The sequence below is a fragment of the Trachurus japonicus genome, chromosome 11, assembly GCF_045865225.1.
Source record: "Trachurus japonicus isolate A0001 chromosome 11, Traja_1.0".
Classification (NCBI taxonomy): Eukaryota; Metazoa; Chordata; class Actinopteri; order Carangiformes; family Carangidae; genus Trachurus; species Trachurus japonicus.
Window position 1 is genome coordinate 26,277,245 of NC_140917.1, and position 25,550 is coordinate 26,302,794.

A 25,550-nucleotide genomic window follows, 5' to 3' on the forward strand; every position below is an offset into this window, starting at 1 on the left:
ATCACCAGGTTTGCAGATAGCCACTGGTCAACCACAGAGTAGCTGCACTTTGGTCTCTTGTGCTCTGTCCTTCACACACATTATTATCAAAACATGTATTCAAGTGATATTCAGTAATTGAAGTTGGATTCAGATTATTATTTAAAAAAAAAAGCATTGTCACAACTTCAAAAATACTCCACTGCATATAAATGTTGACCAAAGACTTCACTATTATTCACTGCTTATGGGTTTATGGGGGTTATATTTGGTCAACACAGTAGATGACATACTGTGTTGACCAATATAACCATATATGACTTTTTGTTTTACATCTAGGCTACTATGTAAAACAAATAGTTTATAATTTCACGTAATTTGCTTACTTGAGTATGGGACGTCAGAAATTGGTGAAATATGATGATCGTATTAAGGGCAGTAAATTATCACTGCATCCGCGCGCATGCCAATCGTCACGGGTGTGTTCTGCGTCATCGCCTCCCAGCCAATCGGACAGCGACGTCCAGAAACGGGGCACCCGAGACGTAACCTGGCAAACATGGCGACGCTCCGAAGAGAGTACGGAGATTGGAAATACGACCGTTTTTAACTGAAAAAAATAACCCTCCGCTTCGCATGTTACAATGTGGTGGGGTTAGCCAGAGCCACCGCACGCACAGCCTTTTAGACAATGTTTGCAGAGGTAAGTTGGCGCCGGTGGAATCGGCGTGTGTGTCATTACAGTAGTTTGTTTTCCAGTGACAGACCTGGCTAGTTAGCTCGTAGCGGCTAGCGCCGTAGCGTTAGCCCCGCAGGTAAACACACAGCCTGACAGGGGAGAGGAGAGGACGGCACAAAGCCGCGGCGTTTTCCCAATGCCCTGTCTGCTATAAGTGGCAGTCAGCCCCGGGATTACACAGTTAACGCTAAGTTAATACGATGAGCTTTGGATATCCGCACTGTCAACACCGTGCTGTAAATTAGCTCGACACAGGCAATGTCGGTAGTATGCGTTTAGATTATGAGTAACGTCCCTCAACAACGAATTTCTACATCACAACAAACACAGGTGAGCTGGGCGTTACCTGTTTGCACGGCTAATGGGGCTAACTTACAACCTAATGTTAAAGGCAAAACAGTTATCTATTTGATATCATTGACAACACAGTTTGGGCTGTTGATTATTCCACTATTTTTTTTAGTTTAAGTTTAAAGGCGTCAACGCTCGTAACAAACATATTAAGCATTAATGACAACTATTCGTGCAGCTGATACTGTGTATCTTAGCATTTCCGTGTCATTTAGCTTCCACTCCACGAAAGCCCTCAGACGTTTATACACAGCTGTCCGGTGGATATGTTTTCATTTGCAGCCAGTAGCCTGACTAGCAATCAGAGTAGCTCCCTTCCCTTGTCAGACACAAACAACTGGCCTAACACAAGGCGGTCTTGAAATATTAATAGCCTGTCTTGAGTCCATTGTAGCTGGTCAGTGGTAGAGAGATATTGGCCTCGGCTTTATGGTCATTTATGATAAGCTGTTTGCAGTGTTACTTGCGATGACATTGTAATTTTGCTACAGTTCTCACGTGATGTACTTTCTCAGCGTACTACACCGGGTTGCCTGACTTTTAACACTAGTGGCCGTGACATCTGCTGACAAGAAAAACAGACTGCAGTCAGTGTCCACCTCACCTGAGCGGCAGGTGACCTAACAACATCTCGGCACCGCTCCAGCAGTTTAAGTACAGGTTTAGCCTCGGTAATGAGGCCTCAGCTGCCACTGCACTGTCCTGTCCTGTCCTGTATGACTTACAGGGAGTTATGATTCCTGTGTGAAGTACAATCAGGTGTTTCCCCTTTAAGCTGGAGACAGCTCTTTGTGAAATGTTGCTTTGTGCTGACCTCTAGTCAGTAAATGACAGACTTGTGTTTGACATCAGCTGCACACTGTCATCTTTGCTATTGACATAAGATGAAAGGTGAGGTCAGATGGAGATGCACTTGCAGCAATCCCATATGGGCCCCCTCTGTCAACAACATAGTTGTTATCATACTGTAAACCCAGACCTTATACAATAATGCTGCTACCCTTCATCTAATAATAATAATATTTATTTTCTCTTGCTCCTTCGCCTTGGTTTTACCTTAGACTTGCTGTCTCCTAATGTTTGACATTTTGTGTCATTTAAAGCATACGGTATTTGCACAGTGAGCTGAGGTTCAACAGTTGGTCTTGTGATTTGTAGTTTTGTTGCTCATTGAATTGTATAAACATGTTAAGGTGTAAACAGATTGACATGAACTTTTTGCTATACTGGCTGTGGTTTACTCCTGTGAGTGACCGGCATATCCGCATAGCTTGATGAATACACTTTTATATTCCGAGTTGGTCAGTGTAGGGAGACATGAGTGCGTTATGTGCTTATCCATGGGCACATAAAGCTATCTCAGTGCTTTTCACCCCTGGCTAAATCTCATTAAGGTGTCTTAATCAAAGCTTGGTGGACACTAAGGCCAGCATGCTGTCACATCAGGCCTGCCGCTCATCTAGTACAGCTCTTCAACTCCAACCTTCCCTCTGTAAATACAGGTGGTTGCACTGTCAAATAGGCTGACACCCTTCAAGAGTTAAGTCCTGTACAGATCTGTGTCTCTTAGCCAAGTTTATCCATAATGATTCTAGGTCATACAGAGACTGAGAGCACAGTTCACATTTGGCAGCAGAGTTAGACTTGTCTTGTCACCACCAGTTGTAATTAGTGTTTTGTGACATTTGACTTACAACTACTACAGCTTCTAAATTAAACGAAGGAAGTAAATTTGGGGCATCTCAGGTGTCACAGAGTCCAGAGTTAAATTACCCGTAACTGCATGTCCTGTCCTGGCACTCTGTCCCAGCTGTTGGGGTGTTACTGGTCATGCGAGTTGTGCTAGATGTCTGACTAATGTAAACCTCCATGAACTCCCCCTGAAGCAACAGTGTACTAGAAGGGGAGTGGGTGGTTGGGGATTGAATATGTGTGAGAGGAGGAGGCACGTGGCTGACTTCACCCTCCCCAGGGAGACGTTGGTTCATACTAAAGTGGACAGATACTAGATAGGGGAACAAAATAGTGCCTTGGCCCTACCGCTTGGCTTTAGTGTCTCACCTTAGCCATACACCGTTTTTTGTTTTTGATGAATGTGATATAATCAAATGAGGAGTAAACATCGAGTTTCTTAAGGTGATGAGTCATCTCAAACTGCTAGTGAAGTGTAAATTCTCCCTGGTTTAGATGGAAATGAGCACCAGTCTCTAAAAAGGTATTCACTCATTTTCTGCCTGTTCTAACATCTAATATCTATAAGATCGGGGCGGCGTTTAGCTCACTTGGTAGAGCTGCCGCCCCATGTTGAGGCTACAGTCTTCACTACAGTCCGGTTCGAGTCCCGCATCGGGCGGCCCTTTCCTGCATGTCACCCCCCCCCCTCTGCCTCCACATTTCCTGTCTCTTTCTCGACTGTGCTGTCAATTTAAGGCAATAAAAAGCCCCCAAAATATACTTAAAAACAAACAAAAAGAGACTTCTGCTCTCGTTCATTCAGATGTTCTCTATAATGTGTTTACGTGACTGGAGTCACCAACCCAGAACGTCTGATGCTTGTTTACAGTCACGCTTCTGTTTGTTAGTGACAGCCGACGCCGTGCACCTGTGATTAGATCATCCAATATGCATAGTGCAAAGTGTCATCAGGTGCTGATTCTAAAACTTTCCATTTTCACTGTGTGACACTTTGCCCCCTCCCTCTCCATACACCTATTGTAAACAAACGTTACTGCTGACTGTGTAGACACGCTCACACACACACGCTGCACTTGTTTTCTAACATATGGGAGGCCACAGTCTTTACAGCGATTATAAAAGAAGAGCTGTTTACCCAAGGTGAGAAGAGCTGTGTTCATTAAGAGATTGTTGAAGAGGGGATCATTGCGGCCGTGTGTGTGTTTGCTCTCCTACTGCGCTTGTTACCTCACCTTAATGTTCATGTTGTTGAGCTAATGATAGCTAAGGGCTTGTTAGCAGGAGATTGCACAGCACAGGTTTTGAATTAGCGAGCGGCTCGATGTCCGCAGTATCCGCTCTGCTGACGGTGGTGTGTGTGTTGTTGTTGTCGGTGTGTGTGCTGTCCGTCAGTGAAGACAGTGGACAGCTGACCGCCCTCAGATGACAGAATGAGTTAGACACGCTGGTAAATGGGATTTCAGCCAACCTGCAGACAACTTACCGCTGGCAAAAATCTTATGTACCATTTTTTTGTTACTTTTTTGTTTTTGTTACTATGTTGTACACATTTTGTTTACAGGCAGGCACACACACAACATTGGACCCTGATGTCACTTGCAACTGATTTGCAGGTCTTTTAATGAAGGGACATACCAGACTGAGATTTGAACACTTTCTCTTGTATCAGGAGGATTTCTTCTCAAGGTTAAAACGGTAGCTCTGTGTTCTTCTTATGTTGTTGTGGTGGATTTGGCCAGCTGCATGACGGCCATACCTACTTTCACTCCCTCTCAGGCATTAACTATGGCTCTCCTCCTGCAGGAAAGCTTTAATGGGCTGAGTTAACCTCTCGCCCAGTGACCACACTGATCGGGGCTGCAGCTAAGCGCTTGCGGGCTTGTGCGTGGGTCCTGGAAATAGAAATATTTACCCTTGAGCAGTTCTTCCCACACGCGTGTCTGGCTATGCACAGTGCAGTGTGCGTGTGTTTGTAAGTGTGTGTGTGGATTTATTTTCAGGTTGCGCCAGGAAATCTGGGAAATGATAATCTCCAAGACACTGATAAGAGGCTGTGTGTGTTCATGTCTGAATGAGCCTGGAGTCAAGGACGTCCGATAGAAGAACACTCCCCAAAAATCTTGCTTCCCTATGGAAGTGCTTTAACACATTTAGATAATGCACATTTCACCTTGCTACTGAAAAACATCTAGACACAAGTTAATATTGATATTATTGTATAAGATCTGGGATTTGTTTTGTGTTGTTTTGCTTCTTGATCTTTGATCCTATGAACAGAACAAATCTTTTTTTTATTTTGTTTGTCTTATCACTGGAGCTGGCTGATGATTTGAATTAATTTAGTGCACTTTAGAGTATGTTTTGAACAATGTGTAAAATATCCGGATGAAACGTTCCCACAATTTCTATCTCTGTTTAGCAAACAACACTTGGGTGACACTAGTAACATAAACTGTGGTGTGAAGTCAAGTTCATGTGCGCTGAGCTCGCCAAGCCTGCGCACTTTGGATGTCTCTTTGCAATCTTGTTTAACAGACTAGAGTTTTTTTTTTATGTTCACGTTTACATGCATCTGTTCAGTGCGGGTTGCGTAAGGAATTGCCTAGATGTTTAGATGTGTGTCCCCGACCGTTGGGCTTGGTGTTAATCACTGGGACAGATGGTTCATGTTTAAAACCCTGTGTAAGCTGTAATGACTCAAGAGTGTTGGTTATCATCTCTCCTACAGAGCCAAGCCTCCGCAGCCTCATCACCTCATCACACAGCTCCACTGATAGCCTCTACATTCCCTGCTGCCACTCACTGGCACCGCTGACGTCAGACCAGACTTACATTACCCGTTTGAACTACATTCAGATACTTTGTCAGGGAATGATTGCATTGGGTACGGGGGACTCGGCGCGGATTTCCTTAAGCTTTTCCTTTACAAATGGAAAATTGCATTCGGAAAATGCAAATAACCCTAAAAGAAGAAAGAGGCCGTCTAAATAAAAGCTGTTGTTGAATTGAAGCATTTACCAAAACTGATATAGGAATCGAACCTGGGTATTAGAATTTAAACTACCGCATCCTCTCTGTTTACAAATATATTTAGAGCAAACACAAAGTCCTCGAACATTGCATACAGTGAGTTTGGCTTGAATAAGTTCAGAAAGGAGTCGGACTGACGCATCCAGCAATGTACTGAATTTGAATTTTGAATTTTTGAATTTTTATTTTTGAACAAAGTTAAAAGAATACAACATAAAACATGGTAGGTAACAATAGGACAGTGCAGGGAGAGGCAAAAAGCCACAAGGGGCTTATTTTTAAAAAACACAAAATAACATGAAAAAATTAACAATAAAAAAATAAAAAATAATAATAATGACTGACAACAATAATAAATATAAAAAATGTACAGTTATAAGAGGTCTGTTAAGTAGCTACTATTGCTACAGGTGCATCCAGACATCCATCACTTAGTTATAATAACACTGTTATCTTGTGCATGTGTAGTATAGTCACCTGTTGTGCACGTAGCTCAAGCCTGGCTGTTACAAACGTGTCAGTAATAATGACTACAGTGGACTGTGTCTGAACACCACAAACAGAGTAACAAAACTGCTCTTTCTGTGATTAGTAATTGAACAGAGCAGATGTGTTTCTAAAGGTCAAAGCTGTCCGTGGAGTTTTTATGATTTTTTCTTCCTTTTAAAAGGGAATCTAGAGTATAATATGGCTTTCATGTGAATGGTAACGGCATTGCGGCCTGTTAATGTGTTGTATTTGGCTTGGAAGTGTCAGGACACAGCCATTCATCTAAGATAGTCAAAGTTTGTGGCAGGGTGTAAACCGATGTGTGAATACAGTGCCTTTATATCTCTACCACTCCTAGTTCAACTGTAATAGAAGCAGTTATCTTCCTCCTTTACCCTGCTATAGTGACTGGGTTCAAGCCAGTTGTGACATGTATAACAGGGCCGGGGGTAGTCTAGTCTAGCCAGTTTGGACACATTCTGCAGCCCGGATATGAATGTGTACACATGCTCTCAAGACATTTGGTTATTGTTAGTGTTTTGCAATAACTTTCTGTAAACCTGGTTCCTTTCATCATCACTATAGGAGGAGAAACATGGTTAACAGCTAATGTATCTGCTGGGAGACCTGATCTTGCCTAATATTCACCATGGTCGTTAGATGAGTGTTTTTACACTGGAAACATTTTAGGCGGGGGAAACTGTGAAATTATCATAGAGTGATGAAATGAAACATTTGCAATGCTTCATTTTATCCAAAATAATCAAATTACACGAATTCAATCAAAATTTAAAAAGTCTAAATAAGCTAACTTCCCCAGTGAAGACAAAATATGTGCTCCTTAAATGAAATAGAAAACCTCCTCAGTCTGCAGCATCTTATGCAACTAATTCAATTACATACACAAGCCTTGGTTTAAAATATATGGGTTTAAGGAAGAGAACTAATAACTCATTAGTACGGTGCGTAAAAGTGAGGTTTGGAGTGACTTTGTAATATTTCCTGCCCTAATCTGATTTCTCCTGTCACTGGGTTTATAAATGACTGTGTGCTACACACATCCACATATTTCAAGGTGTGCTCAAAGGTGGTGTTGTTCTGTTACATATTTAAAACCAGTTCTGCTATCTTGTTGTAGCCTCCTCTCTGATAGATAGATGTCTATCCCGTCTGGTAGGCTGTGGTTTACTGCACATAAATAAAGTCAGGGTCAGCAGACCCCGCTGACAGCCATCAGAATCAGGAATCAATTTTCCTTTTGTGTGGTGCTCAGCTGGAGTGATGATGACGGGTGTGACAAGCCATTTTTTAATGGACTGTATTAATTGACAGATTCGTGTCTAATCTGAGTGAGGTCCTGTCGTGATGCTTTAGTTCACCACAGAGCGATAGTGATCGTCTTGAGTTTCGAATGATCCACCACCCCACATGACGATGTCAAGATACATGCCTGTGTAATGTCGTCCACTCAGCCCGTTACCTTATTCTGAGCCTGTGCATATTCTCATTTGTCCAGGTCATAGTATTTCAAAGGAGGTTAAATCGAAAGCAACTGGACTTAGTTATTCTGAGCAGTTGCTATCCCGAGCCACTAATCTGTTTGGGGTATCAGCAGACACTGTTCATGTTGAAGAATGGGAGTGAAAACAAAGAATCCCAGTCATGAGGCATCATGCATGTGCACTTTAGCAGCAGATCAGCCTTGACACAAGATTTTCATGAGATGTTTGGAAGTGATGATGAACAGAAACTAGAGACTAAGTTTGATGAAATGTAGCTCCGATATCTGTTATCATCACCCATCAGATTAATTAAATTAGTTACTTGAGGCTTGGCCTAAATGGCCTTACCCAACAATCTTTGTTCAGTGGTCTTTTGAGAATGCAGAGTGAAGTTGTGGGTTTGCGTGTTAGCAGAGTCATGTGTGGCACCTGCTTTACCCATTTCTAATGGTGTAAACAACAAAACTCATGTAACATGGCTATTCTCAATGTAGCAGTAGCACATGTAACTTGTTAAATTATTACTGTATATAAGGCGTACTATTTTTACATCATTATATTACACACTACATTTAATTTATTTTTCTTCTAACTCTGTCATTGGGCTCACCTGACCACTCAATCGTGATTGAGTGATCGGCGACCATGCTACGTAGTAATCCGGGGCTGGACCGCGGTCCTGAATGTGACACACTTGGCAGCCAGTTTAATGTGTGTCATCCAATTTTCCATAGCGGGGCTGTAGCGCTGAGAACAATGTGTCGGTGGCCCTAGGAAGATGTGTCTGTTCCTATCTGACTCCGTCAGTAGGTTTGCTTATCTGAGGAACTCCAGGATGAATATAGGGCAGCCCAAGATCATCACTGTTGATCATCACAGTCTCTGTCAGTGACCTTACTGTGACACCTCCACAGTCAGCTAGAGCCTGGGCATTTAACACAGTGTGTGGCTCTATGAGTTGTTCACATATCACCTCCATTATGTTGATAACTGTGTGTGTCAAAACAACCTGAGACTGAGGTCTTAAGTGTGCTATTGTTCTTTGAGTCGGCTTCACATGGCCTGCTCTCATTCCTGCAGCTGAGGCCTTCATTTGCTGTATCTTGTACATTTTAGGTGATTTGCATGAGAGGTTGAGTTATTGAGTAGAAGTAGAGTGTTGTAGTACTAGGTCTCAAGACTGATACCCGGCCTCTTTTTAAAGGGATAGTTCACCCAAAATTCAAATTACTCACCCTCATGTTGACTAAGGGCTGGGAGAAGTTTCAGAGTCCTCCGTGGCTTCTCTGAGTTACAGCGGGGCTCTGTGCAGCACTGCATGTCCATATGACGGTTGAGAACGGACACCACTTTTCTTCGTCCAAAAAGACACACCAAAAACCATCCAAATCGCGCAAGATTTGTACGGACCAGGAAGAGAAGCTTCTGCTACAAACAAGCTTAAAATATAGACTTATTTAATTTTTTTTGGGACAATTTCTCATGTTGGGGCTTCAATACAAGGTGGACATTACAGACGAGCACTATGGAGGTATTTGGATGTTTTTTGGTGTGTCTTTTTGGACGAAGAAAAGTAGTGTCTGTTCTCAATCGTCATATGGACATGCAATGCTGCGCGGAACCCCCCCTGTAACTCAACGTAGCCACGGAGGACTCTGAAACTTCTCCCAGCCCTTAGTCGAAATTTGAATTTTGGGTGAACTATCCCTTTAAGGCCTTGGTCTAAGTCTTGTCTCGAAATGGACTAACCTTTTACTTGGTCTTGGTCTTGACTTGGTCTCGGCCCCCTCAAAGTCTTGGTCTTGACCACAACACTATGTAGGAGCCCATCTGTTATCTGGAATGGATTCAGACTGCTGTGTTAACAAGCACTCAGTCATGTCTGAGCAGATAACCTGCTTATGATGTCATGGGTGACCAAGACCAAGGAGACAATGAAGTAAACTTATACAATGTGATGTGAAACCATCAGCAGTCATGATGATGAAGGTCGTGCTCAGTTCAAAACCCGTCAGCCTGAGTAGTAACTCTGCTGTTTGTTCCAGTGCTACATTGTCTGTAGCTTTGGTCCACCAGCCAGCATGGTCTTCTTACTGCCTTCCCTGTCTTTCGCATTGAGCGACTGAAAGTAACGCTTTCCAGTGTGTTATCATTGCAGTGATTTCATCTGCAGCACTGGCACAGTAGGGGACTGAAAATAGAGCTTCTAGATTAACTTATGTGGAAAACTGGGACAGAGAGGTGCTAGCTGGAAACAAGAGTTTGGTTTCCTGCACTGACAATAACAGGAAAACCATAGGATGTGACTCACACGTAATGCACACACACGCTCAAAGTCTTCATCTGATACTCTCAATACACTACAACACACCACCAGTTTGTCTTTTTAAATAATCTTTTCCTGCGCCGACATCTGAAGTGTAGAGCTGTGGGGTTTTTTCTGGACCGTGGATGATGTCATTGCACAGCACAATTAGCGCTGCTGATTTACTGTTATTTTCCCTTCACAATGGAGTGAGCAGTCGAGCCCAAGCAATTTTATGTGGGAAGATTTATAGTGGGGTTGGCAGAAAAGATGAAGCCATTTTTAGACCGTACTTGAGATGCCAGTCGATGAATTGTTTTGCGCATTAAAATTAGAAGTTTATTCTCTTTTATAGCACAAAGAGTCTGACTCAAAACAAAGCCACAGCTGCGTCTGCTTGCAGTATACCACCATATGGCTAATGGTTACTACAGTTTGAAATAGTATGTAAACAAATTTTGATCTGTGCCATCAAATATGATGCATGGTGTACAGTAAGTTTAGTTGGTAGACTTGTAGAAGCATTTCTTCTGACATCAATGCCTGTGTTTTGTATTTGTGTGTGTTTCAGGCCAGTCTGTCCATCTGGGGATGGGGGGGTCTTGGAGTCGTGCTGTTCCTTGTCACCTTTGGACCCTTTGCCATATTCTACCTGGCTTTTTATATCTTCTGCTTCATTGGAGGGTGAGTGTTAAAACCTGTAAAACATACATTAACATTATGTCTGTTTATAATTCTGTTCGCTCACATTAACCACAGCACTTTGTACCAGAGTCTGGCTGATCAGTTATATTGTAACTCCCGCTGATGTCGCTTCTATTCACCAGGGGCTTCGCGGTCACTCTGCTCTATGGAAAGATAAACTCAGAGAAACACCTGGAAAAATGCGAGCAGTCATACCTGCCATCCACACAGATTGGTATACTAAAGGTAAAAACATACTTGAACACACATGTTTTTGTCCTCACCTACGCAAACAATGGATTAGTGAGTCATTAATCAAGTTTCCGGCCCCTTCACCTTCCTGCTGATTTGGCTGCTCGTATTTCACCCCGTCATTGTGTTGTTCCTCTTTCAGACATTGGATGAGATGAAGCTGGAGATCAAGCCCATAAAGATTGACAGGAGACTGACCGGCTCCAGTTTCATCGATGAACCACTCCAACAGGTGTGTTCGTGTGAGCAAGTCTGCATAAAATACAAATGCTATGAACTGTGCAGCACTGACTGGAAAAGAAAGCCCCTCCTGTTGTTCTGTAGGACCGACTGTCCACCTCCACTCAGACATGAGAGTTGCAGAGTGAAGCGGTCATAGAGAAGTAGAGTGATTGAGATTCAGACTAAACTGAGACAGCAGCTGAGGAGGGAAGCTAACAAGATTATGGCGGAGTGACACATGCTGACACTCCAGACTTTTTGGACTCTGCTGCACTTGGGTCACAGTCTGACCCATCAGCTGACCCAGGTCAAAACTAAAGGCTTCGAGCCGTATAGAAGAATCACTGTCAAACCATAGAATGTAAGTAAAGATGGGCGTAGCCTCTTACATCCCCTATAGGTCTCTGAGCATCCAGACAACTCTAAAAATGGACACATAGAGCCGAGACCTCAGTGCAATACTGGGTTAATCAAAGCGACACACCCTTAATTATACAGAACTTTAAGCCTTAATAAAATTCTAAGTGATTAAGAGTGATATAAAAATTGTATTAATTCAAGCTAAGCATTTCAACATGGGTGTTTGATACTTCTGTGGCTTTGTTTTTTTCTTTTTTGCCTCAGAGGTTTGCCTTACGCGTCAAACACTACATGACCTCTTAAAACCTATGCACCTCTCTTTCACAGGAAGTTTGTTCCTTGCGTGGTGTGTCATCAGATTAGTCTGAACCAGGATGTCTGTTTGCGTTTAGTTTTTTTTTTCTCTGGCAAAACAAATGAAGATTTCACCCTCAGAAAACTCTAAAACACACTCGCTTAACACAGGCAGCTCTGTTTCTTAACAGCCTTGAAAGAATTAACCTCAGTTCAGCTCGTCTCAAATAACTCACACACAGTCTTCACAGTTTTTATTATTATTATTATTTCTTTGAAATAATTACCACCACTTCTTTCTCAACATTTCAAACAGACAGATTTTCATTCACAGTCAGTTGGATGGGTTCACACGGGAACTTCTGTTTAAATGTATCCTACATAAGTTGCATCACTTACACACTTGCAGATAATGCTTTATTAATGTGCACTGCTTCTTAGCAAATGTACTGTCTGGGAAAGAGAAACCTGAAAGTGGAACTGAAAGTCTCTTTACAGTTTTTCCTGCCACACTACCAGCGTTGCACCAGTTATGCGGCTTATGTGCAGAAAAAGAAAATGTTGCATGGCTGAAATTAACTTGAGTCCACTGGTGTTTTACTCAGCTCAACACGTCTGTAAAAAAGAGTCTGTCAATTGTCAGGTTGCTTGTCAATATTGCTGACATGGAACGAACCTAAGTGTCTTCAGCCTCTCCCGCCCTATCGCGTGGTTGCAACATTTACAGCAGAAAACAAGCTTTTAGCAGCTTGTCCACGGTAAAGCGGCGTGGCCGTGAGAGTCAGTTGCAGACTCAGCAGTTTGACATGGTCAGATGACACTGGCCGCTCCACTGTGGAGTCTCTGTTCTCCCTTTCCTCCCTGGGAATGCACACTAATCATTTCAGGAGCATGTGAATCTCGAGATCTTGCACAGCTAAGCGTGACATCATGCAGAGCTGTGTCATGTTCACCAGAAAGCCGTTTTTCTTTCTGTCTTTTTTCATACAATAAAAGAAAAAAGAAAAAAACATTTCATGGCCAGATCCTGCCTCACACAGTAGCAACAGATACTGACACTGATTCATGAGTTGGCTTGATTTAATCATGCTACTCAGCTGCAATCGCTATTGTATTTAACAGACTACAGTTGAGTGATAGTCTTACTCAGGTTACCTTGGGTCTAGTAGCTCAGTAATCTATTCCCTTGGTGTTTGTATTCAATATTGATGATCAACAAATTTCACTTTCTTTCCAGAAGGAGTTATTTATTTATCCACTCACTTTCCACTTTGCAGAAGCATTGACTTTCCCTCTCTACTTTTCACCTGGCCTCAGTCCAGCTCTGAGGTTGTCCCCAACTCCCCACTAAGTTTTAACGCTCTCCCTCTCTCTCTTCCTCCATTTTTCTCTGTAGGTGATCCAGTTTGCTCTGAGAGATTATATCCAGTACTGGTACTACACTCTGAGCGAGGATGAGTCCTTCTTACTGGAGATTAGACAGACCCTGCAGAATGCCCTCGTCCAGTTCTCCACACGGTACGAGACAAGCACACGCTTACTCTGAACGACATGTGACTTCTTAACATGTCCCGCCTTGATATTCATGGAAAAGTCTGTTTAATACCAGCCACATCTGATCTGTCCTTCTTTTTTCTTTTTTTTGTCTATGTTTGTGTGTGTGTTGGTGCGTCAAGGTCCAAAGAGGTGGACTGGCAGCCTTACTTCACCACTCGCCTGGTGGACGACTTTGCCACCCATTTACGTGTCTTTCGAAAAGCCCAGGATCGCCTCGCCGACAGAGAGGACAAGCAACGTACGCACACGCACACTCACGACTCCTTTGATCTTTGGATAAACTACACAATAGGGTTTGTTTACGATTTCTGTGCAGAAGAGTTAAGTACAGATAATGAAGAGTTCTGTCCCAACAGGAGACATTACCGAGGAGCTGGTAGACTCGTTCTTCGAGGCCGAGGTGGAGATGGAGAGGAAGATTTGTCGAGATGTTGTGTGCACTTCACACAAAGACGAAGAAGGTAAACACACACCTCTGCAATCTGTCTTGTTTTACATTTGACCCAGGCACGCAGAACTCATCGCACAAATGTTGCTACTGTGCGTGTCAGGTTTCCTTCGAGACTTGTGTGAGCTGCTTCTGTACCTGCTACTACCTCCTGGAGATTTCCACAACAAGAATATGAGATACTTCCTACGGGTGTGTACACATAAGACACACAAACACACACTCTCACTCACACTGAATACTGAGCAGTATTACTCAGTATGTCAAACAGTATTATTTACAATAGCAGGCTCCTGAGTTGGTCACATCGTGGGAGCAGACAGTGTGATGGGATGTGCACTGTGATTTTTATTTTATTTTAGGAGGTGCTGGCACGTGGCGTGCTGCTTCCCCTGATCAACCAGCTGAGCGACCCAGACTACATCAACCAGTTTGTCATCTGGATGGTGAGACCTGACGCTCCCTTTCCAGAAATCAAATGAAAAAGAAGGAAACAAAGGTTTTGCAGTGGTACGTGTTTTTCAAATGTAAACGTAAGTGTGCCCTATGTGTAGATACGCGACGCCAGCTGTAACTATGAAGCCTTCATGAACATCCTCAAGCTGACGGACAAGCCTGCTGAGCTGGAGGCCGTCAAGGACAAGGTGCTGGAGGAGCTGCAGTACCTCCGCTCCCTGGACACGGCTGGGGATGGTAGGCACACACACACACACACACACACACACACACACACACACACACACACACACACACACGTATTTCATCCTGTGAGGAACACAGAACTACAAATTGTCTAAATCAGGGGTTTTCAAAGTGTGAGAGAGTGAGCCCCCTTAAAGAAAAATAAACAGCTGTGCCCCCCCCCCCCCCCCCCCCACCACCAAAAAAACCAAAACAGATAATTAAACAGCCTATTTATTATCAGTTACTATGAGCAAAACCGTTGATTCATTAAACATAAATTGGTCTTTCCTGTAGGATTTGTTTGATTTGCAAGCTGGTTTCTCAGCATTAATTATCATGACAACATAAAGCACTGACAAATACGCCTAAACATTGATATAGAACTCTGTAACACACTCATCACACAAGCAGCTACATGATCTCCCTGCGTTCCCCATCTGGGAAGCTGACAGTCTGAGGTTATATCAATATCAGTGGCTGATGAATCGTGAGCAGGCTGATGTACAGTATAATCCGTGCGCCTACATTATCCAATGCGAAAAAAACATACCACACTTTCATCCTGGATTTAATCAAAAATAGAATTTTGCACAAAGTTTGTCCTACATCGTCTGATAGATGAGTTATTACACTAATGTTAAGACCCACAGTGGGCTCAAATTCAATTTTCTTTTCTGTACATCTTTAATGAAATGCACAGGTGACACTGTGACAGGTCTCCACTGTACGTCTTGACCACATGTTAGCTGTTCAGCTGTAGTAGAGGAAAACTCTGCTGTTTTCAGCTCCGCCGCCACGTGCAGCTTTTTTTTTTTTTTTTTTTTTAAGAGCTCCGGTTTATTTTGGCTTTTATGCGGGAGGACAGACACGCAGTAGGCTACTGCTGATCCAATGTATTTATCTGGGCTTGGTCACCATGAGAGGCACCGGGTCGCTTTGAGCTGCGTTCATATGAAGTTAGACCTGACGCTGTGCAGCACCTGATGCTCTTCTTTTTATAACCAGAATAGTTCCAGCCAGTGGCGCCGCCAGCCGTAATGCTGTACGCACTGTGCGTACAATTTTTTTCATAGGTGGGGGGAAAAAAAGCAATTTTGTTTATTTTGAGGGGTTGTGATAAAGACTCTTGTTGTTTGTAACAGGCTAAACGTGCTCAGTTCATTGATTGTTAAACCAATCACTGAAGCCAATACCGTAAAAGCCAGTGATTGTCGTTTACGTCATGTCATCCGTCACTTTTTGATTTCTGGCGCCTATTTACACTACCGCTATGTGATGATTACGCCCGGTCCAGTATAGAAATGACCAGACCAGATGTGCATTTCTCCGTGCCGATCGGCAAGCGCCTCAGCTGTGTGTCTGCGGGTATGTGTAGCCTGTGTGAATGTGTGTGTTAATCTCTCACACGCTCTGTTAAAATGAATCAACACAAATAGCTGCAGAGCGCGAGCCTGGCACAGAGGTGCACGCTCTGGCGTATCTGGCGCAATCTGTTAATGGCACCGAAAGGAAACTGCTCCGCTCCGCGGCTATTTCGCGTCCGACGTCTGTTAAGCACATGTTTTTATTATTATTGTAGCGCCCGACCCGACGTAACTACAACAACATAACACAAACTTATCTGACAGCTCTCACTTCTTCCTCTGCTCCTCCTCACTCACACACACACACACACACACAGGTCTTCCTCACACTCACCCCGGCCCCTCAGTTTCTCATCCAACCATACCCTACCTGCCCGTACACATTCACAGTCAGTCAGAAATCACAAAACTTAAACATCAGAACAAGAACATTACAGCGGGGTTGCTACAATATTTTCAGTTGTGCAGGCTATTATTAATAATGAGCGACGTGGCATGATACAGCCCCCCCCCCCAATTTGTTGTGTTTGGCATTTCTGTGCGTACATTGAAATTGAATCCTGGCGGCGCCACTGGTTCCAGCCGACGTAGCGCTGCATTCAGCCGAGCCTGAGGCCAGCTGAACTCCGCTCTCCCTGACACATCAGTCGGGCATAATCGCAGCCTGTGTGTTACAAGATCGTGTTTTATCATATCGCAGTATAATTGCAAATTATAGGCTACTGCAAAAACATTAATCATTTAGTCCTATATATGACTATATAGTGACATATAGTGACATGTAACTCATCTTTTGTTTGAATGTTTACAGTTTTTCTTTTTCTCATGCCCCCCCTCAAACTCTCTGGCGTGCCCCACAGTTTGAAATCCCCTGGTCTAAATAACTCCTCTGCATTCCTCTCCTCCGCCTGATATCATTTGGTTTTTTTGTCCTTCAGACATCAATGTGATCAAGAACCAGATCAACAGTCTTCTGTTTGTGAAGAAGGTGTGTGAGACCAGGATCCAGAGGCTGCAGTCTGGCAAGGTGAGACACTACAGCACAGCCTTAATAGTGCTTACACTAGAGGATCCAATAAAAACATGAATCATGCAAATGAATTATAGTATCATCAATTTAATAGATTTTACATTGTATTATTTTTATGGTCAAACATCGTCTGTGTAAAAGCCAGCTGCATTTTCTCAAAGTCAGTTTGTTTGAGATGTTTTATCTTCTGAGTCAACTGAGCTCAGAAAACAGTTTTCTCTGTTCTGTGTGTACCAGACGTTTCTTACCCTGTGTCTGTGTCTGTGTCTGTGTTGTGTAGGAGGTGGACGCCTTGAAACTGGCAGCCAACTTTGGCAAGCTGTGTGTTATCCCACTGGATCACATCCTCATCCACAACATAGCCCTGCAATTCTTCATGGGTAATTCTGGAAACGCATCATCACATACACCACGGATGCCAAACGTCACTGTAGTCATCCCAAGACATTAATCCTGAACATTTCTGCTAATCGTCTGTGTAATCCATAACTTATTCCATTGCACTTCCAGTTATAAGTCCAACCTGTCTTGTTAGGCGCGCTCCTTTTCAGTCCCACATGACCTCGTCAAAGATTTTAATGGGTCACTCCACATTATAGATCAGATTACGATAGTGTGTGTGTGTGTGTGTGTGTGTCTAGGTCTGGCCAAGTTGCGTCACTTCTGATTTGAAAAATAAGCACTAACCAAAAGCCTAAACATTGTAGTCGGTGCTGTTTTTTTAAGATTTATGCTGGTAGGATTTCCTTTTTTTTTTTTTTTTATAAAATTTTAAATAAAATAATAAGTTTAAGTTTTAATACGTTTAAATGACCAAAATGTAAAAACTAAAGGCAACAAAGAGTAAACTGGCAGAGCCAAAGTTAGATTTCGTCATTCAGGTGGCACAGTAATCCAATATATTTACGTGAAACCAAAAACTGCGACAGTGGACAGACTCCTTTGAGAGCCAACCGTTGTGTGTCTGTTGATCCAGACTTCATGCAGGCGGCGGGGGCCCAGGCCGAGCTCTTCTTCTGGCTCACCGTGGAGGGCTACAGGGTGACGGCGCAGCAGCAGCTGGAGGCCATGCAGGGCTGGCAGAAAGACGGCAAGAAGCAGCCCTGCACCACCAAGGGGCTGCTGAAGGCCGCAGCGCTGGGCGTCTACGAACAATACCTCTCCGACAAGGTAGGAGACCAGATAGGACACACACAAATCAAAAGTCATTGCAGCCATAAAGGAGATTCGCAATAAAAGTAATGTTTTCAGCCCTCACGAGGTGATCCACTAAACCTCTGTCTGATTTTGACTCTTGTCCGACAGGCGTCTCCCAGAGTGCAAGTGGACGAGGCATCGGTGACAAAACTAGGGGAGAAGCTACAGAAAGATGATCCCACGCCAGAGATATTTGATGAAATCCAGAGAAAGGTACATGATGTCATGATGCCTACCCTGAATATGAGTGCGTTTTATGTCACCCATGATTATACATTTTATAGAAGCTATTTTAAGAAATTGCAGCACCTCTATTTTCAGCAGAAACACAAATCTCTCCTCTTCATGCTCTATTTCTGTGTTCCCTTTTGAATTATCTGCCTCAGTTCTTGTGTTTTGCACCTGCTCACTCACTGTTCATAACACACATTGTACCGCAGGTGTATGACATGATGCTACGGGATGAGCGCTTCTACCCCTCCTTCAAGCAGAGCCCTCTGTACGTCCGCATGCTGGCAGAGCTGGACATGTTGAAAGAGCCAAGCTACCGTGGATCTGACGACGGAGACGGAGAGTCTTTTAACGGCTCTCCCACCGGAAGCATAAACCTCGTACGTCGGCTCCGGTGCCTGATGTGGAGACACATCTGGTGTCGTCCATCATCCCATTGATGTTTGTCCCAGAAGTTTTTTCTTCTTTTTTTTGACAACTTTGTCCTTGTGATTTCAGTCTTTGGACGACTTGTCCAACGCCTGCCATGATGAAACTATGCACCTACATGCCTTCATCTCCGACACAGGTACAACTTTACACTAACACACACGATCTGAGTCTGTCTTTTAACATGGTGTTCAAAGGTCTTTGGGTTTGTGTTAGACTCTGACAGCTTGTGTATGCACAACATTTCAACTGACTTTTACTTGTCGTGAGATTTGGATGTTGTAACTGTATGTGTCATCATGCATATCGGGTATCTGTGAGTCCCTACTGGCCCCTCCCTGCATGTTTTTTCTTTTTCTTTCAACTTTGCACCTCCCTGCATGTGTCTGCTGTGTCACTTTCATCCTGTTCCAGTATGCTTCATGTCTTTCATTCCATCACCTTCAATCTTTTTATTTTCTTCCCTTTTCCTTCCTTCCTTCCTCCCCCTCCCTCCCTCCTTTTTACCCTTCCTGTCACATTTTCCTCCCTTTTATCATGTTTCTACACTCTCTGCTCTGCATTTTTTCTTTCGCTTGCTCTTCTTCCCCCACACTTTTCATCTGCACCTACTTTCTTTCCTTTGCTCTGCTTTCATCCCTCCCTCCCTCCCTCCCTCCCTCCCTCCTTCATCCTCCATATCCATGTTGGGTGTATTGCCACGCCGGGTAGCTGATGCTTGTCTCCCCGGCTTCTGGGGTGCTGCAGGGGTTTGCAACGACCACGGGAAGACCTACGCACTGTACGCCATCACTGTGTTCAGACGCAGCCAGGACGGCAGCGAGGACTGCTGGAAGACCTACCGCCGCTACTCGGACTTCCACGACTTCCACATGAGAATCACTGAACAGGTGTGTGTCCACTGGCCAGAGGAAATGATTACCATTAGCATCAAAACATGAAGCAATAATGTGTGCATTTTTTCCTCTCCCTGTAATATTGTGTCGTAGTTTGAGAACCTGGCGTCCATCCTCAAGCTGCCGGGGAAAAAGACATTCAACAACATGGACAGAGACTTCTTGGAGAAGAGAAAAAAAGACCTCAATGCTTACTTACAGGTAACACTTGTATTTGTCAGATAAAGCGTTTCCTTATTTTGTAGAATGATATCAACCAGTGTGTGTGTGTGTGTTTCAGTTGCTGCTGAACCCAGAGATGGTGAAGGCCTGCCCAACTCTGATTCCTTACGTCTATGACTTCTTAGAAAACAAGGCCTACAGCAAGGGCAAAGGAGAATTTGCACGAAAGGTAGGTGAATTTCTGTGTCATTGATTTACTGCCACATAACTTCAAAATGTTGGGTAATGTTTAAGTTAAGCCACTCTGGTCCGTAGCGTACATTCAGCATGTAGCTATGTTGTAACTCTGTTTAGCTTTAACAGTTTAAATGTAGCTGTGAGACTGGAGTTTCTTTTGCTACAGTACACTGTATTCTGACATTATCCAGTGCCATTTTATTGTTACAAATATTGATCTGCAGTAAGGAAATTGAAGTTAAATTGTTTTGACTGTAGGGTGTATGTTTTTAGAGACGCTGTCCCTTCCATGCTACTAAGAAAGATTTCTGTTTTACATCTAAATTCAGTAAAATGTGACACTGACAGATCTCAGCTTTGACCTTAAATTCGTAGACGTAAGTGATAGTGACTCAGCCCGGAGGATTGTAGCGAGTTTAATAAAGTGTGTTTCCTGTTTCTGTTTCCTTCCCCCATCAGATAGACACGTTTGTAAATCCTTTGAGGAGCTCCATGAGGAACGTGTCCAATGCAGTAAAAGGTCTGCCAGACAGTCTGGCTGAAGGGATGACCAAGGTGTCTGACAACATGGGCCGCATGTCAGAGAGACTGGGCCAAGATATTAAACAGTCCATATTGAAGGTAACACCATCAAATGCTGCAAGTGTTTTGGAGCTGAACACACAACCCTCCACTTTTTCCTCACTGCTCCAACTCATTAGTTCCTCTGCCTCTGATGTCCTGTGCTTCCTCTGCTCCCCCAGGTGCCTCCACTCCTCCCCAAGTCTGAGATTGACCCAGAACACTGTCGAGTCTCCGCCCAGCTCGATGACAATGTGAGTCAGTCAGTTAGTTTAGCTGCTAGGTGTTTTATATTTTATTTTATTATATAAAATGGTAACTGAATGCCTTGTGTGTCCAGGTGGACGACAACATCCCTCTGAGGGTAATGCTGCTGCTGATGGACGAAGTCTTTGACCTCAAGGAGAAAAACCAGTGGCTGCGCAGGAACATTAAGAACCTGCTGCAGCAGCTCATCAGAGCCACGTATGGAGACACCATCAACAGGTCAGACACACAAAGACTCCAGTGTAGATATAACATCATCATAGATTGTTGATTTAGTTGACTATTAATCTCTTTTCTTCCACCAGGTAGAAGATATATTCTGTTCATTATCTCACAATCATCCCAAACATGTTATCTCTCCATTGTTTCTGTAGGAAAATTGTGGATCATGTGGACTACTTGACCTCACCGGAGCAGGTGGCAGACTATGTCAAGAAGTTCAGGTAACCCCTCACTTTTTTCTTTCAAATTAATTTGATTGGTCCGACGAAGCGGGAGTAACCCTGAATTGTTCCGTCCCCCACACAGGGACTCCTACTGGCCCAACGGCATTCTGGCTGAGACAGCACCCCGCCGCGACAAGAGCATCCGCATGAGGACACGAATAGCTGCCAAGACCAGCCTGCTGGGCATCATGCCAGGTGAAAGAAAACATGCACACGCTTTGTTTAAGCATCACCTGTTTGGTACAGCCTCGTCAACTTAGGCCAGGCCTGCTCTCACACAACCATAAGCAAAGTGTTAGGAAACATGTACAACACCATCTGTGGCACGTCAAAGTGAGTTTTTAAAGGTCCAGTGTGTAAAATGGGGGGAAAATCGTGACATCTAGCATTCAGATTCTAGATTGCAGCACTCACTCGCTCGCTCACTCACACTCACCCCTCCCGTCGGCAAAGTGACAGAGGCCTCTGAGGACAGAAAAACTTGTTTACCACGACTTGGAGTATTTCAGGAGCATTGAGCGATGAGGTGAAGAGCTAAATCATATTCACTCTCTCTGCTGTTTCCTCCTACTTTGTTGGTTTATTTATGCATGCGAAACTTGTGAAACTTGCTCTCTGGCTGGCTGTATTTTCTGTTCGGGCTGCCGTACAAAAGTGGCAGCGCGAGATGGTGACAAGCAAGACCCTTGTTGTACGTATACAAGAATAATTAAAAGGCTACGAAAAGCTTTGAAAAATAATCTTGTTTTATAGCGATTATACACTTATACAGACATATTCATGGGTAGTATGTTTAGATTTTGCTATTAAACCTTACCAATTATTACACACTGGACCTTTAAGTGGCTTGCTGCTGCCCCTAGAGGCCAATAGGAGACTCTCACTGCCTGAGAGGACTGTAGTGAGCCCAATAACGCTTAGATCAGGGGTGTCAAACATGCGGTCCGTGGGCCAAAACTGGCCCGGCAGAGGGTCCAATCCGACCCTCAGGATGAATTTGCCAAGTGTGAAAATTTGAAATTACACATATTTTTATCAATACATGTCAGGTTGTTCATAACATGTTTTGTAAAAGGATAGTTCATTAACTGTAGAAATATCTTTATAATGTACTTAAACAAAGGGAAAAATTAAAGGTTATTTTTATTTATAGGTTATCATGCTATTATTTTACTGGTCCAGCCCACTTGAGATCAAATTCTGCTGTTTGTAGCCCCTGAACTAAAATGAGTTTGACACCCCTGACTTAGATGGACAGGAGTAAGGTGAAGAAGACACACCCATAGGAAACGGACCTGAATACATCTCAGAAGTTTTAGTTTTTCAGAATTTTTTCCAGTTTTACATCAGCGGTGAAGCCTGACTTGTCATGACATCTCTTAATTTCCCTCCCTCCCCAGATGAGCTGAAGCACATCATCGGAGCGGACACCACGAGAAAGGGCATCCTCCGCGTCTTCGACATGTTCCAGTACCAACCAATGAACCGGCGGCTGGTCTACGTTTTCCTCGAGGGTTTCTTGGAGACAATGTTCCCCCAGTACAAATTCCCCGAGCTCTTCGTCAAGCTGCACTCCCGCTCGCCACGCATCCACAGATACAGCCAGAAACTCAAATCCTCCTCGCTGAAGAGGTGACAGGAAAGGACAGAGGCGACAGGACCGACTAGACACACACACAGACTTGAGAGCGGGGAGTGAGAGCTAAGGGTGGAGAGAGGGGGTGGAGGCGCTTGACGTGAGCGTGATGGTATGTGTGTGTGATTTCTGCCATTTCTTTCACCTCCCTCACACACTCTTTTTGATGAAAACACTCCAGTTATCCAGCCGATTATTTCTGTCATAACAGAACTGAAGAATGAACAACACACCTCCTCTCGTTCAGCGAGACAACACATGGGCAAACAACAAGTCCTGTAATTTGCACCAAGACTGAACATGGCAGTCTTTTTTCTTTTACTGTCTACATTTTCCCCTCCCTTTTTTTGGATTTTTTTTTTTTTAAGTTGTGTTTAGCTTTATCCTGGGCCAGTCGATGCTGCTTTCATGTGGTCCAGAGAGCAGACCACCGATACTGTATTGTTTTTAAACTGCAGGAGTAGATAGCATAGACCCACACCTTGCCTTACCTTTCCCGCTTCTGTCTTTGGGCCAGCTCAGTGTGCCACCTCTGAACCGGCCCCTCAGCTGTAGTCAGAATTACCCTCATGCTGTAGATGTTCAATCTGCAAAAGCTGCACACTTGTACACATGCGAGAATATTTTGTTTTCATGGCAACCAAATAATGTCAACAGCACTGGGTTAAAAGAGGCGCTGTTTTTAAAAAAGAAATGTGATTGAACAAATATGGGTCGAAAGGATTAGTTTTCACTTTTATTGTTGGTATTTTTTCCCACCTCAATGCTCCTGTTGAAACTTTTTTTTTTTTTTTGCTTTAAAGTGTTACATCATCTGTGCCGCCCATGATCCTCGAAGAATAGGCCACATCCCCTTTAATGCTACTGTCATAACCTGTGATGACCAAAGCTCATGCTGTTCATACGTGTGTGTATGTGTGTGTACATGTGTGTGTGCGAATGTGTGTACTGGTTTGATGTTGGGATAACTCTGAACATTACTGTGCTTCATATTGATAATCATGTGAAGAAAGAGAACAGTTGTGGGAAGCTCAGCTCTGGCTGTCTAAGCGCACTATCAAAGAATGTACTCTCTGGTCTAGACTGTATTTGGCTCGTGTAGAATTATGTGTGAATTACTCAGTGTATGAGCGTGTGTGCGCGTGTGTGTGTTTAGCACAAAGAAGCAACCATTTTCAGTCAGAAACTGTGCCAGTGTGAGCTAGTGAACCAGCCTTAAAACTCCATACAGTATATACTGACCAAGAGACGCAGGCCAGAGGTAGCTCTCCTTCACACGACTGAACGTTACATTGAAATCACGACTAGAGGTTTGGAGATATATCCCTAATCACTTTTATCCAGAGAAAATGTCTTTAATTTTGTGCAATATTGTTTTTTCCTTTAATGCATGTGCATTTTTGAATCATTGTATACTGAAAAAAAGTAATTCATATTGTTTTAATAGTAGAGAACACAAAGTAAGTTTCCCCAGAAATGTCTTCTTATCCCAACAACTTAACATTCCGTTGTTGTAAAAGTACAATGTTTATTTTACAGACTTGTTTTATAAGTCTGAGTTTTTGTTTTGTCTTGGTGTGCGTGGGGGGTATTTTTGACTTATCTCTCACCCACTCGTGCAGAATCTGTATCGGGGATCACCTGGTGGGCAGTGTTGGGGGAGGTGGGGGTCAGGGAGGTTTGTGTCACAGCCCGATTATTAGCTCATTGGGCTATAGCTAGCTCAGAGGCGGCCTCAAACAATTGCTTCGTTTTTTTTACTCATAAGTGGCGTTTTATGTGTTAAAGCTAGATTTTTTTTCTTTTTGGTTGCGTGTGAACAGACCATCGTTGTTATGAACTGACAGCCGGAGGGACCGCCACCCTGCCCGTCCCCTCCCGTCCCCCCTCACCTTCTCTTTCTGTCCAATAGACTCACAGGAGAGCTGCGTCCTGTGACCAATGGAATCACTGCTAATGAGCACTTACCGTAGCAACTGTGGGAGGGCCTCTCCCATTGGACGGAGCCCCGTTCTGCTGCAGTCATTGGATGGAAACTCCTTCGTCTGCTGTGATTTCGCTTACACTGAGCAGCCGTGGTGGACTCTGATTGGCTGAGGAGGAGGACATAGACTTGAGCCTCTCTAACTGGGAGGCGACTACTTGGTCCCCATGGTGGAGGAGATGTCACCTTTAACTTTCTGCACACCTCTCCATACAGGAAGGCTTGTTGTTTTTTAACCCCAGTATATATGAATCTATGATAATGAAAATTGTGCATATCTGTGTACAGTATGTGTTAATAGTGTGCCTAAATGTACTGTCAACTCTATTTTCATATTTTTCTTTAACCTAAAAAAAAATCAATCAGAATGTCATGATCATTTTACGCAACTGAAAATGACTTTAGGGTGTTTTTTTGCATCATGCTTATCAAACTCTTCCTTATGAGCAGTTGTGCTCAAATCAGTATAACACTAATAAAAGGTAACTCAGACTAACTGACCCACAGTGTGGATGGTGT

The 25,550-nt window shown here is 43.6% G+C and overlaps 1 protein-coding gene across 4 annotated transcripts; it reads left to right on the forward strand.

The window, feature by feature from the left end:
• Positions 1-512: 512 nt before the first annotated feature.
• On the forward strand, positions 513-25,531 carry snx13 (sorting nexin 13). Of its 4 annotated transcripts, none has more exons than XM_085792035.1 (25): positions 513-682; positions 10,662-10,774; positions 10,918-11,020; positions 11,169-11,258; positions 13,299-13,420; positions 13,579-13,697; positions 13,816-13,920; positions 14,011-14,099; positions 14,270-14,353; positions 14,462-14,600; positions 16,894-16,982; positions 17,266-17,365; positions 17,962-18,155; positions 18,291-18,395; positions 18,623-18,793; positions 18,912-18,981; positions 19,554-19,732; positions 19,832-19,939; positions 20,019-20,129; positions 20,597-20,758; positions 20,881-20,952; positions 21,039-21,184; positions 21,340-21,408; positions 21,494-21,606; positions 22,812-25,531. In XM_085792035.1, the coding sequence occupies exons 1-25, from the start codon at positions 671-673 to the stop codon at positions 23,045-23,047; spliced, it is 2,901 nt and encodes a 966-aa protein (XP_085648161.1). In that variant the 5' UTR covers positions 513-670; the 3' UTR covers positions 23,048-25,531. The 4 variants fall into 4 exon arrangements, with proteins under 4 accessions (XP_085648161.1, XP_085648162.1, XP_085648159.1 ...); XM_085792036.1 differs by having other exon boundaries at positions 19,590-19,732; XM_085792033.1 differs by lacking the exon at positions 513-682 and adding an exon at positions 801-1,048 and having other exon boundaries at positions 19,590-19,732.
• Positions 25,532-25,550: the final 19 nt, after the last annotated feature.